Source organism: Carassius carassius, chromosome 12 (assembly GCF_963082965.1).
Source record: "Carassius carassius chromosome 12, fCarCar2.1, whole genome shotgun sequence".
Classification (NCBI taxonomy): Eukaryota; Metazoa; Chordata; class Actinopteri; order Cypriniformes; family Cyprinidae; genus Carassius; species Carassius carassius.
The window spans coordinates 21,206,534-21,224,053 of NC_081766.1; the positions used below are offsets into that span (position 1 = coordinate 21,206,534).

Consider the following 17,520-nt stretch of genomic DNA (forward strand, 5'->3'; position numbering starts at 1 on the left):
CAGTGAGCGCGTGATTTAGAATTACCGTTATTTTCCGTTATCTTCTAACCGTTGGCCTTCTTCTAGATTTCACTTCAACCGTTAACTCAGCCAGTCCAAGGTAATCTGGTCGATTCAATATATTGTTTTAATATATAATCAGTCTATTATCTAGTGAGGCATTGTTATGGCTTCACTTTAGCAATCTGATATAAATGTAGCCTTATAATTTAGCCAGCCGTCAGCCTGCTACATTCTAACATTGTAGCTTTCGTAATCTAGATTAAACAGACGCAAAATCAGCTGTAGTAACTGTAATTAACGTAAATTATTTGTTTGGCAGCATATTATGTCTGCAAACAACATTTATTCAGACAGAACACTTAAACGTCAGGCAAAGTGGAGGGCTTACAATATTCTTAGTGAGGTTTATGTCAATGCTGAATCTGACGCAGCCGACGTAAACATATGCCTGTTAAAAATGATGTGCTGATGATGTGTGGTCAGATGCTGCATCTGATTGGCCTGTGTCCTATGAATCAGACGAGTTAGAGACTGAGTTTAATGTTGACGATAACGTGATTGATGGATTTTGGTCAAATGCTCTGACAGAAACTGACTCAAGTGATGACAAATTTGTTGAGTCTGCAGAGTGTCTTGGGGAGGAGCTCAGAGACTGGGCAATAGACAGCCAAATACCACAATGCCATCTAAATGGGCTGTTGGGCATCCTGAGAAAATATCATCCATATCTCCCAAAGGATGCCCGCACTCTTTTAGGCACTCCGACTAATTATGAGGTCCAGCAGATGGCTGGTGGCACCATGCATTATTTTGGAGTTGAGAAAGGCATTAGGCATGTGTTAAACCGGACAGACCCTCTCCCAAAGGCCATTCATTTACAAGTGAATATTGATGGACTACCTTTGTTCAAAAGCAGCAATAAGCAGTTCTGGCCCATTCTAGGATTGCTAGAGGAAGACAAAACAAAGCAACCATTCGTCATCGCTTTATATCTTGGATCTAAAAAACCAGAGAATGTCAATCTGTTCCTAGAATCATTTGTGAATGAATATGGAAAGCTTAAATTAGAGGGTGTGGATGTACTTGGCAAATGTGTAGACATTAAAATTTCAAATTTTGTTTGCGATGCAAGTGCGAGGGCTTTCGTAAAAAACATTAAAGCCCACAATGCATACCACGGCTGTGAAAAATGCACACAGGAGGGAACATGGGCGGAAAATCGCATGACTTTTCCTGAAGTCGATTCACCTTTACGGACAGATATGTCTTTTATTAATAAAGACGATGAGTTTCACCATAAAGGGACCAGTGTGTTGACAAGGGTTGGAATTGGTATGGTCTCCCAATTTCCATTAGATGTTATGCACCTGGTTTTTCTTGGGGTTGTGAGAAAGTTGATAGGGTTTTGGATGAGGGGACCACTTCCATCTCGTTTAGGTGCTCATCAGATAGGCCAAATTTCTGCAGTGCTTATGTCCTTTGCCATGAGACTCCCCAGAGAGTTTGCACGGAAAGGGAGATCCCTTGTTGAGGTAGATAGGTGGAAAGCAACAGAGTTCAGAACTTTTCTCCTGTACACTGGTCCAGTAGCACTGAAAGACCATCTGCCGAATGTTCTATACCACAATTTTATGCTTCTGCATGTAGCCATTCGAATATTATGCTGCCCCTCACTGTTTCTCCAGTACTGTGATTTTGCTGAAAAGTTACTGATCACCTTTGTCGAGCATTTTCAGTCTGTTTATGGTAATTACGTTGTGTATAACATACACGGGCTGATACATCTTGCCAATGATGCAAGGCAGTTTGGTGTGCTGCATAATTTCGCAGCTTTCCCATTTGAGAACTTCCTCTACACATTAAAAAAAATGATAAGGACCCCTACCCAGCCCCTTCAACAGATCATCAGGAGATTGTCAGAAAAAGCAAGTGTCAGAACTAAAATAAGGGTGTGCAAGGATGGTTTTTACCAGGAACATAAGAATGGGCCTTTTCCATACAATGTGACATCTCAGCAGTTTACACAGTATAAGAAATATGTAAATGGTGGAACTTTAATTAGTTTATCAGAGGGAGACAACTATATTCTGTTCAAGGGAGATATTTATATAGTGAAAAACATTTTAAAAGACAAGGAAGCATCGCATCTAGTCTGTCTTAAATTCCAAAACAAGTCATCTTTTTTCACCTATCCCATTGATTCATCAATTCTTGATATATCCTTTGTGAAACAACCCGGGCAGTCATTGACTATTGTTCCTACACAGACTGTTTCAAAAGTCCTTCTTTTACAGTATAAGGATGGGTTTGTGGCATATCCTTTACTGCATACTGCTTGATTTCCCCAATCCCCCCCGCCCCTTCTGTATCTGACAAATGTACAGAACCTACCAATCATAAAGAATAGTAACAATAAGACTAGGAGATATTTTGGTTTAGATAGATATTCCACTGGGTAAGTAATAGAGCTTCAATATATGTATATAGTTTGTAACACTAGATATATATATTTTTTTTTTTTTTTTTATAGATGTATTCTATAGTTGTTTTTACTGAAAAGAATGAGACAGAGGTGATACCAAGTGACTGGCTGAGCATCGACAAAAAAATTTCCTTTTGGCCCCCATATAATGGTACAAAATGTAGAAAAGCGGTTGAAAAAAATGAAACTCCTGATGAAGAATGGAACGAATATATAACTGAATGGGTGGCTGAGTATGGTAAGTCTTTAAGGAATTAATTATTAATTATTACTGAGAAATATAGAGAAATAACTATTCAAAAATTAAAAGATGCTCCTTGTGAGTTATGCCAAGCAATTCTTTTCAAATGTTCAGATAATAGGCTTAGTGATGTTGTTTGTTTCTATGTTTAGATTCCTATGAAAAAGCCAGAAGAAAGCTGGTGAAGTTTTGTAAAGGCAACAGTTTGGAGTCTACAGATGAGGACAGTGTACGGAAAAGAGTGTATGTTTCCTCTGTTCTCTGTTCTCCTTTTATAGCCTACTGCTTCTATGCACTGCGCTTTTAAAAAAATTGATTACTCTTAATGTGTCCAACAGACCATCATCAAAATATGTAAATGGATTTACATCTAATACAGCCTCAGGAAGACCTCCAGTGCAGGCCTCAACAAGCTGGCTCCACACAGGTACAGACGAAAACATACAGTGGTCATTGCATCATTTCCCAACATAGCTGGTCACCACAGATTCCTTAAATCCAAGACTTGGGAATATGGTCCCCTTAGAATTAATTAAATTAACTTCCTGTGTATAAGCCACAGGAGAGTGTTTTATGCAAGTAAAAAAAAAACATTAATACTATATTAACCGCTCTCGTGTATTAACCTGAAGAAATTTAGCAAAATAAATGTATAAACTGCAGCTAATAGTTGGGCAATTACAGTACAAGGTTATATCTGACATTTCTGTCAAAATTGAGTTGTAGTAAACTATATTTAATTCCAAGGGGACGATATGTTGAAAGGAACTTTTGAGCATTGGTCACTTTCCTGTTGAAAAAAAATCTGGACAGAAGTAAATGTTGTGATGTTTGGCAATGTATTATACATTGTACGGATTCTGTCTCTTACTGTTCCATATGCAGAGACAATGGAAAGACCAAAAAAAAAAAACTTCTGCAGTAATGGAGCCAAAAGACTGAATTTGCCAGCCATACCACCATTTGCTCCATCAGCACCTGCTGTGACAGTCCCTGAACCAAGACAAGATGGTACGTAGAATTATTCCAAACCTTGTACAATAGGTTTTTTTTTTTTTTTTTTTTTTTAACAGGAGTTTTTAGTAATTTCCTTTTTAGTCTCTAACATGGATTAGAAACTGTTCAAGGAACAAAATAAAATGTATGTAACCAAAAATGAGAATAAAACCAACTTCACCTGGCTAAGTTGTACTATTTTCAAATGATAAACCTTTTAAGCACTGCTTTTAAAAATTAGCCTTAATATCAATGAGCTTTGATTTACAACCACAATAAAAAAAAAAAAAAAACTGGGGACGTTATGTAAAATGCAAAATAAAAACAAAGTTCCAAATCTTGTAAAATCATATTTAGCTGAAAAAAACACATAGACAACATATCAAATGTTGAAAATGTCAAATTTTACTATTTTATGGGAATTGTAAGCACATTTTGAATTTAATGCCAGGAATACGTCAAAAAAAAAAAAGCTGGGATAGATTCAACAAAAGGCTGGAAAAGTTATGTTATGATAGACAACTAAAGAAGAGATGCAGACTCTCTCTTTATATGTTCAATTCTGTGTAGTTATAATGTTGCATCGTATGTTTGTCTGATTCAGAAAGAGAACTCCGGCTCTACCAGATGCTGGAAGAGATAAAGGGTCAAGTCAGGCAGAATACGCTCCTCCTTCAGGCCATTATGCGAAGAGAGAATGCAGCTGAAGTTGTAAATGAGGAGTTTCAGTTTCCATTAAGGAGCATGACAGGCATAAAAGATCTGGAGGATAGGCTGTCAAACAGAGACACACAACGTTCTTTAGTAAATTCTAATGATGTTCTGTTACTTCACTTAAAAGAATACTAACATACGTAGAGAGAGATCTAGATTTACTGCTGCTTAACACATGATTTTTTTTCATAGACAAGATATCTTACCAGCTTGGGTGGAACATCTGCCAAAGACATTGTCCACAGAATCATGAGGGAAATAATAACCAATGAGTTGGCCAACAATTTTAAATGGCAAGGGAGAGGACAGAAGAGCCCATTTTCTACACTCTTGCTAGCAAAAGTTGTTATAGGTGATATGTTTTAAAAAAACATTCAAACATTCAAAACTTAGACATAACTTTGAAAAAACAAACGAGGAAACAACCCCTTACAGTCTCACATAATGTGTCATTGAATAAAATACAATGCAAGTCAATGAAAGAATGCCAATTAATCCATTAATCATACAGAACTCTACAAAATACACCTCAGATATGATCTATCTGCTAACCCTTTCTCTGTTCAATTTTCTTTAATTTCATGCTGACAGATGCAGCCAAAAAACAAGGAGCAAAAGTGGTGGAAGCCGAGGAAAAAATAAAAACCTGGCTGAAGTATAGTGGAGACCGAAATGGAGGAAGAAAAAAAAGAGCAACAGAAAAAGGTACACAAGCCCTTTTATGCCTGATCAAATATGTTAGAAATTATTATATATATTAATATATAAGTTTTAAGTAATTTACATTTTGATAATTACTATATTTTTTTCTTTAACACAGAAAAGCAGAAGCCTCAAGCAGATTCCAGCAGCTGTGAAAGTGAATGTAAGTGTCTTCCAATGATTGTTTTTTCTTCCTCTGTCTAACCCCACCACTAAACAGAGGTGTATTTCATCTTTACTAGGCGTACACTGCATTAAGATGTATAAAAAATGTGCTACCCCAACATGATGAAAATTTTGTGCAGGATTTTTTTTTTCTGTTTTGGGTTGTGTAGTTAAAATAGAACGACAAATCTTAAATGTTCTAAAAAGTTGTTTGTATGTTGTTTTTTTACAGGAGTATGCTGCTACTTCTCCTCCGCTCCGTCTTCATCATCAGAGCCACTCACAATCTCTAATTTGCTTCAAAAAACTCTGCAGAATATGGAAGAGAATCTGCACATTTTCTCATTAAACTGCAATAAGTTAATTTTGTTACCAATAAATTCATTTTTATAACCAATTCAGTTTGTCTGTTGTGCCATCTCTTAATGCAATTCAACAATGAATAGGCCATGTCACAATCTTAAAATTTGAGTGTAAGGTAGGTAAAGCCTATTTATTTATAAGTTTGCAGATTTACTATTAATGAAGTTGACAGATGGTTAAAATAGGCTATATTTTTTAATTTGTTAGGTCTGCTGGCTGTCCAATTACATGGTTGGCCCAACGTTGGCCCAACGTTGTTTTAGTGGTTTTTAAGTTGGCAGAAGGTTGGTAAGGTATTTTTAGGTTGGCAGAAGGTCTGCTGGCCGTCCAATAATATGGTTGGCCCAACGTTGGCCCAACGGACAAAATTACGTTGGGCCAACGTCAGCACCCAACGTTGGCCCAACACAACAACAGTCGTTGGGCCAACGTCTGTTTGCTACCTGGGTTGTTTATCAGTATTCGTAATGTTTGTTGGGTAAAAAAGAGAAAAGAAGTAAAAATGAGTTTAATGCCTGAGAAGGCAATAAGTTTAAAATACATGTGCCTTGTTGATCAGTATTCCTTGTGTATGTTGAGTAAAAAAAGAAATAAATTAAGAACAAATTAATTTGACTGTTTCACTCTCACCCCCCGGGTATAGATATCGTGATATATTGATATCGTGATATATTTTGCTCAGGCCATCCTTAAAAATATTCTTGTTTGCCGTAACCCGACCGACCCTGTCAATTTAGCACCGACTCAATTATTTTATTTTATTTTTTTGCTTTTAGTCCGACCGACTTGCCGATTGTAAATTTGCGTTAAGACCGACCAATTTTTTTTATACTCTTCAAATAACTAATACAAACGCAATAAAATACTATTAATTATATTTAAGTAAGTATTGTAAATATATAAATTGCCTTGGCCTACATACAAATGAAGTCTATCTTCTTTAATAATAAAAAAAACCCCTTGACGTCATCTGTATTTACACGGATGTCACACTGTGGCCTGTGCGTTCGCTTCGTCTCATAGCTACTCTCTGTCAGAATCAACGGTTTGCGCTTGGTAATGATGGCTGCGGCTGCAGTAAACTAAATGTTTGCGGTCACTGTTCAAAGTCATACGGGTTCGGGCACCATAATACATCTAAAACATTCATTAAAACAGCTCGACACCGCTTTAACTTGGCACTAAGGAAAAACTGCCCAGATCTTTTCCCATCCCTTTTCCTCTTTAGTCTAAAACCGTGACCGTGTCGACTGTCACTTTATTTTCGAAAATCTATTGCACGAATCAAGCACGAATCAACCAACACAAGTTTCGAAAACGAAAATAAGAATATGATTTTAACGACCTTCTCTCGGAGCGCGTCCAGGTTTTTTTTTTTTTTTTTGAACAGGCGTCACACAGCAACTGAAGCTTCGGACAAACACTCATAACAGCAAATAATACTTCTGCACAATGTTTCTCTTTTTACAACAGAAATGTGAATTCAGCCGGTATTCAGTCTCATACAGTTTCGGGCTTGAATCGCCTAGGGCTGTCAAAATAGCTGAAAAAACTAAATTCAAATTTTTTTACTTAAATATGATCAAAATTCGAATTGTATTCGAATTTTAAATGCATAATTTCAGTTAGGGTGAAGAAAAGCTTTTTGCTTCTCTTCTGAGGCTCAAGATATATATATAAGAAAATATTACTGCATGTTTATTCAAAGCATGAAAGACTGCATTCAAAGACTGTGAAAAAAACAATATTTAAAATGATGTTTATGAACCAATTATTATTAATTAAGTTGCTTAAAGAACTATAAACAAAACAGCATCATGTATGCATGCATTGTTAAATAAATAAAAAGGGCGGAAACCCAGTCACACAGGATACATTTTTTCATTTAAAAACGTGAGATGCGCGAAATATGCGTTCTGTGTGAACTGCTTGGTTTCAGTTTTGATGTAAACAAGATCTTCTCCACATTGATTTTTTTTTTTAAGTGGCTTCAACTGGATAGGCTAACATAACCTTATAATGCAATGACACATATATTGTCATCGCATCTGGTGCGCGTACACGAGGTGAAAGATGAGAAAGCAGATACTGCGTGTCGAGCTCGTCCGCCTTTGAAAGTTGTGTAGACACAGCTGTGCGCGCGGCCAGATGGAATGGAACACGTACCGGGGCTCATAAGGCAGCTTCCTTAATGCACACCTAAAATTCATATGCGCATTCGAATGTGGATTTTTACTTTAAATTCGACGAATATTCGAAAAAAATATTTTTTTTGATAGCCTAAGAAAATCGCCTATGCGATTTGAAGCCTGCAGTAAATGTTTTGCATTATGACAGTCCACTCTGCTTATTGTTTTTCGAAAATGTTGCACTCCTGTTTGTCATTTTGCACGTAACTTCACGCCAATAAATCATCAGAAATATTGGTCTTTACCAATATATTGAATCTTTACATTCCTCATGCCTGTTGTCCGTGGATTTACCTATATTTGGTGTTATTTGCCGTATAAAACTTTAGACATGCAAAATCGATTTTACAATCTGTTCAATGAACACTCGTCACTCAAATCAAACAGGATTTTTTTCACAAAAGTGACAACCCAAGAAAGCAAAGTAAACATTCTCTCATTTGTAGGTTGCATTGGCGTTGGATGCAAGTAAAACAGTACCTCATTTTTTTTCTCACCTGAAATTCATGCAATAAACATGTTTTTGACAAAGATTTCAATTTGTTTGTGGTCTATATAGCCTGCATCAAAATGAGGTTTGCAATGATGCGCCCGAAGGCATGGGTTGAAGACCCAGTCAGTGACGTCACGATATGCTAATTTGTTTAAATTCATACCGACGTCATCACCATCACAAAAATGTACTTTTTTTTACATTGAAACTTGAAAAAAATAATATAGACTGACCTACCGACCCTTTTTTTTTTTTTTTAATTACTGTTACTGCAAACCAAAATATTTTTAAGGATGGCCTCACGATAACCGTGGTGTGAAAAATCGAACATCGTGACAGCCCTACTTGGCGCAGTGCCTCATCTGTCACCAGCCGGTTTGTAAGCAGAGGTTTCAATTCTGTGGGAAACTGGTTGTACTTAGCAGCCATGGCCTGATAAATTGTTCTCAGAAACACATTTTGAATCGTCTGTTCGTCATACTCCAGGTCTGTGACAGCTTGCTTAGACAGGAAAATTAGTTTCTGTTTCAGGCCAATCAATCTATACAGGAATTGTTGAGGAGTCTCGTTGTCATTCTGTTTATTGCACATTAACTCCTGGAAGAGCTCAGAGCTACATTCAAATGTGACTGTAGGAAACTCTTTAACTCTAGGATTGTCAGTCCCTCCTTGTTCACTAACATGTCCTTAAAGTTCCCTGGCTTAATGACTCTCAAGACACCTCTGATGATATCATTTTCACTGTGGTTAGCTGCTAGTCCTTCATCTATTTGCTTGGTTACACTTGTGTAGCTTATATCAGAGGTACTGTCACCAATCTGCCCCCCCTGAATTTTGAACTCCCTGTGTTGGAACGGCAGTAGCTGAAGATCACGGAGGGAAATCATACTTTCCCTTTTTCCACCACTCGCTTCACCAGCTACATTCACAGGCAAGCTACAACTAATTTGGGGAGATTCTGATTTAATAGGGTTGGCATCAATTTTTTATTGTGCTAGTTTTCACCCTAACTCTTCATAGCTATTTACCAATTGGTTATATTCCATCTGTTGTGTCTGCGTGTGTGTGGTAAGTGTAGGTTGTTGTGGTGGTGTAAGTGACTCAGTGTCATGCAAAGCAGATCTGACATTACGTTTCTGGATTATCAAATCACCACGCTGCAATGCTCATCCCCAGCCAGGAAACATTTTCACTGCCGAACCTTGGTTCTCCTGCTGCTCTCGAGCTGCCCTTTGTGGTCCTTACGCCGATCACCCGTCACTCAGCCGTCCTTTGGTTCATTTGCATTGGATCCGCGTACCAGCAGGTGGCGCTAGATCCCGGACTAGCCCCCAAAATCTGTAGCACACCCGCCGTCTGACTGGAGGTGCTGCAGTAAGTTTTCTGTTTAAATAAACAAGGAGAGACACAGTTTTGCTGCTTTTAGTCATGGAGTCGCTCTTGTAATGATTTATAATAACAATTCAAAGATTGTATCATTTTACATATATTTGTTGTATAATTTAATCACAATGTCTTATGTCACCTTACATGTGACTCAACCCAAACACTAATAAACGTGTTGCATAAGGCTTGTACAAGTTTTCTTACACTCAATCTGTATTTCTGTCATATATCTTCTTCCTTTACATCACTATACATTGCAGTATCCCTTGTATGTGCAAAAATGTTATAAGCCACTGTATAACTAAAAAGTTGAGCGAACCATTGATTACACGATATAAACATTGAAACTGAATTACTATATAGAGCAAATATACTTAAACAGAAGGAAGATCATTAAAACATTATCATATCAAAACATTAACAGTATATAATATTAAAAAATTATATATATATATATATTTTTAACATGTATGGCAATTGCTCAATACATCACTTTACATGCTACAAACACAATTATAAGGCTGTAAACACAATAAACATTACATTACTTTGGGTATTCAGTGTGTTGGAGCCTCTAACAATTTGGATGGTATTATATTAATACAAGTCCTAACGCAAAACACCCGAGAACGAATCAGCTTTTTAATAAACACAAACAATGTCTCTTTTAAACATCTTAACTTGACCCAGGAAATGTATATTACCCTCCTGCAACCACATACACATGAAATCGACATTTTCTTTAATGTTTTATATCCTTGGTGATCGATTTCACCCACCTGTTTAAATAAACAAGGAGAGACACAGTTTTGCTGCTTTTAGTCATGGAGCGCTCTTGTAATGGCCTCTTCTCTGCGACTCACCTTTAATCACACAGTACCTAATCAGCACGGCGTCTCCCCCTACTGTCCACTAAGATTACTACGCATCACCATTAACCCTAATAACAGCAAACAATGTAATAAACGGAAATTAAATAATCAAACACATGGGAAAATAAAACAAATTTTTCCTCTGACTACACGTACAGGGTGTCACAGATGTTTTTTCCTTTTCATACCATTCTTTGTAAACCCTAGAAATGCTTGTGCATGAAAATCACAGTAACTGAGCAGATTGTGAAATACTCAGACCGCCCCGTCTGGCACCAACAACCATGCCACGCTCAAAATTGCTTAAACCACCTTTCTTTCCCATTCTGACATTCAGTTTGGAGTTCAGGAGATTGTCTTGACCAGGACCACACCCCTAAATGCATTGAAGCAACTGCCATGTGATTGGTTGATTAGATAATTGCATTAATGAGAAATTGAACAGGTGTCCCTAATCCTTTAGGGGCATATATATATATATATATATATATATATATATATATATATATATATATATATATATATATATATATATATATACATATACATTTATTCATTTAGCAGACGCTTTTATCCAAAGCGACTTACAGATGAGGACAGTGGAAGCAATCAAAAACAACAAAAAGAGCAATGATATATAAGTGCTATAAAAAGTCTCAGTTAGGGCAACACAGTACACCTAGCATGGGATTTTAAATAATATAATATAAAGAAAACAGATAGAATAAAAAAAGAAAAGAGCAAGCTAGTGCTAGAGGTCTTTACACATACACACACACACACATACAATTGCATAATTAATGAAAAGAAAATAGAATATAAAAAGATTAGAAAGGTAATTAGATTTTTTTAAAGAATAGAATTAGAATAGTGAGTGTTAAAGTTAGAGGGTCAAATAAAGATGGAAGAGATGTGTTTTAAGCCGATTCTTGAAGATGGCTAAGGACTCAGCTGTCCGGATTGAGTTGGGGAGGTCATTCCACCAGGAGGGAACATTTAATTAAAAAGTCCGTAAAAGTGACCTTGTGCTTCTTTGGGATGGCACAATCAAGCGACGTTCAGTTGCAGAATGCAAGCTTCTAGAGGACACATAAGTCTGAAGTAACAAATTTAGGTAAATGGGTGCAGAGCCAGTGGTAGTTTTGTAGGCAAACATCAATGCCTTGAATTTTATACGGACAGCTATTGGAAGCCAGTGCAAATTGATAAACAGAGGTGTGACATGTATTCTTTTTGGCTCATTACAAATGAATCTTGCTGCCGCGTTCTGAATTAATTGTAAAGGTTTGATAGAATTGGCTGGAAGACTTGCCAAGAGGGCATTGCAATAGTCCAGCCTGGACAGAACAAGAGCTTGAACAAGGAGTTTCCGAAAGAAAGGGCTTCATCTTCTTGATGTTGAATAAAGCAAATCTGCAGGATCGGACAGTTTTAGCAATGTGGTCTGAGAAAGTCAGCTGATCATCAATCATAACTCCAAGGCTTCTAGCTGTTTTTGAAGGAGTTATGGTTGATGTGCCTAACTTGATGGTGAAATTGTGATGAAACGATGGGTTTGCTGGAATCACAAGCAGTTCTGTCTTGGCAAGGTTGAGCTGAAGGTTTCATCCAGCAAGAAATGTCTGTTAGACAAGCTGAGATGCAAATAGCTACCGTGGGATCATCAGGATGGAATGAGAGGTAGAGTTGAGTGTCATCAGCATAGCAGGGGTATGAAAAGCCATGTTTCTGAATGACAGAACCTAATGATGCCATGTAGACAGAGCAGAGAAGTGGTCCAAGAACTGAGCCCTGAGGCACTCCAGTAGTTAGATGTTGTGACTTGGACACCTCACCTCTCCAAGATACTTTGAAGGACCTATCTGATAGGTAACACTCAAACCATTGAAGTGTGGTTCCTGAGATGCCTTTTGCCAGTAGGGTTGATAGGAGGATCTGGTGGTTAACCGTGTCAAAAGCAGCGGACACATCAAGCAGGATAAGTACTGAAGATTTGGATTACGCTCTTGCCACTCATAGAGCTTCAACATCTGAGAGCAAGGCAGTCTCAGTTGAATGTCCACTTCTGAAGCCAGATTGGTTGCTGTCAAGGAGGTTGTTGTGTGTGAGAAATGTAGAGACTTGGTTGAACACAGCTCGTTCAAGTGTTTTTGCAATGAAAGGAAGAAGGGAAACTGGTCTGTAGTTCTCTAAAAGATGGGTTGAGGGTGGGTTTCATAAGTAGTGGAGTTATACGAGCCTGTCTAAATAATGAGGGAAAAACACCAATGTGGAGGGATGTGTTGATGATGTGAGTGAGTGCAGGTACAACTGCAGAAGAAATGGCTTGAAGGAGATGAGATGAAATAGGATCAAGCGTGCAAGTAGTAGGCTGATTAGAAAGGATGAGTTTGGAGACTTCTGCCTCAGAGAGTGAAGAGAAGGATGTAAATGAGTGTATGTTTGCTGGTGAGATGAGCTTGACTGATTGTGGTGTGGAAAATTGTGCACTGATGTTTTTAATTTTATTAATGAAAAATGTGGCTAATTCATCAGCTATTAGAGATGAAGCAGGAGGGGGAGGAGGAGGACAAAGAAGTGAGGAAAATGTTTTAAAAAGCATCCGAGAGTTAGATTAATTGTTAATTTTGTTATGGTAGTATGTCATTTTAGCAGTGTAGACATTAGCAGAGAAGGAAGATAGGAGTGACTGATACACATTAAGGTCAGTAGTATTTTTGGATTTGCATCACACCCTTTCAGCAGCTCTAAGCTTAAAATGATGTTCGCGTAGAACATCAGATGACCAAGGGGCAGAAGGGGTGTTACGGGCTGGCCTTGAAGATAAGGGCCAAACCGTGTCTAAACAAGATGTAAGAGTGGAGCAGAAAGTATCAGTAGCACTGCATTTTAACAGTTTAGGGGAAGGAAGTGAAGATGAAACCATTGCAGATAGCTGGGAGGGTGAAAGTGTGCGTAGGTTACGTCGAAAGATGACATGTGGAGAGGTAAGTGATGTGTCAGGGACCATGTTGAGGTTAAGAGTGAGGAGGAAGTGATCCGACATCTGCAGTGGAGTAATCACAACATGATCAGTAGAGCAGTGTCGCATATAAATAAGGTCCAGTTTGGTTGCATGTTTTGTGAGTAGCAGTAGTTGACACTCAGTTGAGATCAAAAGAGGCAAGCAGGGTGTGGAAATCAGCATACAGAGGTTTATCTAGGTGGATGTTGAAATCTCCAAGCATAACTAGGGGAGTACCATCCTCAGGAATGGTTGAGAGCAACACATCTAATTCATCCTGAAAGTTACCTAGTCTTCTTGGGGGTCGATAGACAACTACAAAATGTATTTTATGAGGGTAGGTAACAGTAACTGAATGAGATTCAAAGGAGCTGTTGATAACCAAAGATGGTAAAGGATTAAATTTCCAATCATTAGAGATATAACCATGGCAATCCATAATGAGCTTTAGCTGTCATTAAACCTGTCAACACCAATCATATCTCAAATAATCACAGCCTTTGGAGAAGTGCCAAATTATCACCTCAGCTCTCCTTGATAATTTTAAATAAGAGTATGCTTGAAATAATAAGACTTGAGTTATTTAAGGTCATGTGGTTGAAATACATCACTCATATGCTCAGTAGATTACTGTTGTGTGACATTGTGCAGGAAAACACCATGTGTGTGTGGGGGGGGGGGGGGGGGCATTTTTGGCTCCTAACAAGCTGAGGAAGAAGGAGATTCTAAGATGATTCTGATTATGATTTATTAATCAAGTTCCAGTAGCACGTGATGGATTAAAAAATGACTAACAACAGTGATCGGATGGATTTGGCTTTTGTGCTTCAAACAGGTGAATGGATTTCTAGTTTTCTCACACTTAACTGCAAAATTTGTACTTGTGAGATTTCTAAAGTTTTCTTGAATACAACTTGATCATCCACTCCTGTACTCATTGCTGTCATAAAAAGCCTGTCTGATTTTTTTGATATCATATAACTCCATTATTTTTATGTGGCTTTTTTGTCTTTTTTTCAGGGTTCACTAGCTCCAATGTAGCTGATAACTATAGGCTTTTGGAGATTGTAAAAGCATTTGTCCACTTTGGAGCTTTCATTGTCACTGGTCTCTTTACCTGCCTCATCATAGCGACAGTGTGGCACAACCAGGGCCTGCATCAGAACCCTCTGTAACAAATTAGCTCAAAGTGAGATGTACATAATTAATCATAACAGGTTATTATTAACTACATTCATCTTCAGGAATTACTTGTAGCATTATAGCATTAATAGTACAATAAAATGATTTGTTCATCCGCAGGGTGGACCGTGTTAGTCATTTATTGATGACTCTAAGTAAAATTATTTCTCTGGCCATGAAAAATTATTTTACTACTGATACATTGCTCCCAGAGCATGTAACAAAACCGGAAAGTTAAAGTGACCTCGTCCTGTGAGCAGGTGTGAATACATATGGATGTTTATTTACTACACTACAGGGGAACATAGAACATCTGACTAAACACAAATGTAAATTGCCTTCCTTGCCAATGCAAGGAAGGCATGGATATATTATTATATTATAACTTTGGTTTTACTTAAAATATCCGTAAAAAGCTTTGGAAAGTTGCATTTTTTTACATAAAATTACTGTTTAATTGATTACCATGATTTTGGTAAAAAAATACGTTGTCTACTGTAAAATTTAGGGTTACAAAACCTGTATACCGTATTGTCTTTTACAGATTCCACATTTTTTTACGGCATATTCCTGGCAACCACAGCTGCCGGTATTTTACCGTAAATTTGACAGGTTTTTTTTAACAGTGACCCGGACAGCTACTGCAACAGTCGGTTTGCATAACCAAAGGATTTCTGTAGAAACTGTCTCAGGGAAGCTCATCTGCATGCTCGTCATCCTCATCAGGGTCTCGACCTGACTGCAGTTCGTCCTTGTAACCAGCTTGAGTGGGCAAATATTCTCATTCGATGGCGTCTGGCACTTTGGAGAGGTGTTCTCTTCACGGATGGATCCTGGTTTTCACAGTACAGGGCATATGGCAGACAGAGTGTATGGCGTCGTATGGGTGAGCTGTTTGCTGATGTCAACTTTGTGGATTGAGTGGCCCATTGTAGCGGTGGGGTTATGGTATGGGCAGGTGTATGTTATGGACAACGCACAAAAGTGAATTTTATTGATGCTGAGATCCTGAGGCCCATTGTTGTGCCATTCATCCACGACCATCACTTCATGTTGCAGCATGATAATGCACAGCCCCATGTTGCAAGGATCTGTACACAATTCCTGGAAGCTGAAAACAACCAGTTCTTGCATTGCCAGCATACTCACTGGACATGTCACCCATTGAGCATGTTTGGGATGCTCTACACCGGTGTATACGACAGCGTGTTCCAGTTCCTACCAATATCCAGCAACTTCTCACAGCCACTGAAGAGGAGTGGACCAACATTCCACAGGCCACAATCAACAACCTGATCAACTCTACGTGAAGGTATATGCATTAGTATATAAATGCTGAACAAAAACCTGTTCCTGTTGTATTTTGCCATTTGTGCGAGTGACCAGCTGATCTGTTCAGTACTTTGTGTCTCTGGGTTAAAAGCAGATGGGGGATTGTTAGTCTGTTCTCTACCTCCACCACCTTTTTAATCCACTCTTGTAAGAGGAGGTGATCTCCAGGTGAGACAAGGCGATCCTACTGCTGTGAAGGACAGTGATGACTGTCTAGCTGTGTCAGATATAGAGAGAAAAGCATATATTATGTGCAGAATTACCATTTGACAGTGGGTACAGGTACATGTCTATTCATTAAATACATTTGTCTGCTTCTTTGTAAACATACAATTGATTTTGCATTTTCATATTGTGTACAAACAATTATATTTTCAGCCACAGATACATCTTCTAAACTATTAATAACTGCTTATGGTTGGCTGATGTTAATATGACCTTGAAAGTTTGCTTGAGCAGTTTTAACTAATCATCCCAGATAGCACACATATGTCTGCAAGATGTTTCATCTGGAAAGCATCTGCGGTGTACAAACATCTGACAGACAAACAAAAATATCAGTTTTACATACATTCTATTTGACATCTAATAGGAATCGTCCAATAAATTTATTGCAGATAAGCCTAAAAAATATATCTTGCAAAGTTGTCCAATAAATGCAGATGTGAAATAGACATCTCTGTGACGTGATGTATGTGTGCTATCAGGGAGTGCTGTGGACGTGAGTGAGACCCCCTCCTCCCACTCTGTTTTAGAATCATAAGACACTTTTGTTATGGATTAACTCATATTAGCTTAGTTTTAGCGGACTGAATTAGCTTAGACTCATGCGCACCAATTTAGATACAGAAACCAAATATGGTCCATCTTAATCTGTGAGACTGTTAGAATTTTCATTTTGTTTGTATATATTTTTTTTTTTGTGTAGACTTTATCTTGTTTTTTTTGTTTGTTTGTTTTTTTTTTAAGATCTGAGCTTTTTAAAATAAATCATGTGGGATATAATGTGAAGAACTGTTTGTGAAATTAAATATTTTTAAACATTCACCTGGGCTAGTGTGAGTGATCTTAGTATTTACAATGTAGGACTTAATGTGAAAGGTAATGCTCATTAAAGCAGGTCTAAGGGAGACTGGCACGCTAGGAATGAAGCCAGTGCAGCAGAGTGCAACCCATCAAGGTAAGATATCTGAACTTACAACCATAATTTTAACAAGAAAACATTATGACCTGAACTTACCTGGCAAGACCACTATAGACTTCAACAAAAATCAAGAGATGGATAGACTGTGGACAAATAATGATTCATATTTGATGATGGCATGATGTCATATAATTCTGAAGAATTTGTGACACAAGATTACCTTTTACTTGCATTCAAAGTAAATCACAACAT

The 17,520-nt window shown here is 37.8% G+C and overlaps 2 protein-coding genes and 1 pseudogene across 3 annotated transcripts in view; all 3 read left to right on the forward strand.

Annotated features, from left to right (window-relative positions):
* Window positions 1-14,911, forward strand: part of LOC132155094 (F-box only protein 36-like) — a 34,548-nt pseudogene extending 19,637 nt beyond the window's left edge.
* LOC132155093 (uncharacterized) lies at window positions 10-5,705 on the forward strand. 2 transcript variants are annotated; one of them, XM_059563881.1, is made up of 10 exons: window positions 10-100; window positions 2,534-2,723; window positions 2,879-2,969; window positions 3,065-3,153; window positions 3,612-3,737; window positions 4,327-4,526; window positions 4,629-4,788; window positions 5,028-5,141; window positions 5,257-5,301; window positions 5,536-5,705. In XM_059563881.1, coding segments are annotated over exons 2-10 (1,017 nt in total). In that variant the 5' UTR covers window positions 10-100; the 3' UTR covers window positions 5,538-5,705. The 2 variants fall into 2 exon arrangements, with proteins under 2 accessions (XP_059419864.1, XP_059419865.1); XM_059563882.1 differs by lacking the exons at window positions 4,327-4,526; window positions 4,629-4,788 and having other exon boundaries at window positions 5,536-5,670.
* Window positions 273-17,520, forward strand: part of LOC132155091 (5'-3' exoribonuclease 1-like) — a 77,479-nt gene continuing 60,231 nt past the window's right edge. Inside the window, exon 1 of the mRNA XM_059563877.1 lies at window positions 273-283. The gene's annotated coding sequence lies outside the window, so the exon portion shown is untranslated. The remainder of the gene's footprint in view (window positions 284-17,520) is intronic.

What these genes read in the sequence shown, in the direction of transcription:
- LOC132155093 (XM_059563881.1), top strand. Translation starts at nt 2,534, where the DNA reads ATGTATTCTATAGTTGTTTTTACTGAAAAGAATGAGACAGAGGTGATA. An exon ending in GAGACACACAACGTTCTTTA is followed by an intron (nt 4,527 to 4,628) that starts GTAAATTCTAAT and finishes TTTTTTTCATAG; the next exon opens with ACAAGATATCTTACCAGCTT. An exon ending in GCTAGCAAAAGTTGTTATAG is followed by an intron (nt 4,789 to 5,027) that starts GTGATATGTTTT and finishes TCATGCTGACAG; the next exon opens with ATGCAGCCAAAAAACAAGGA.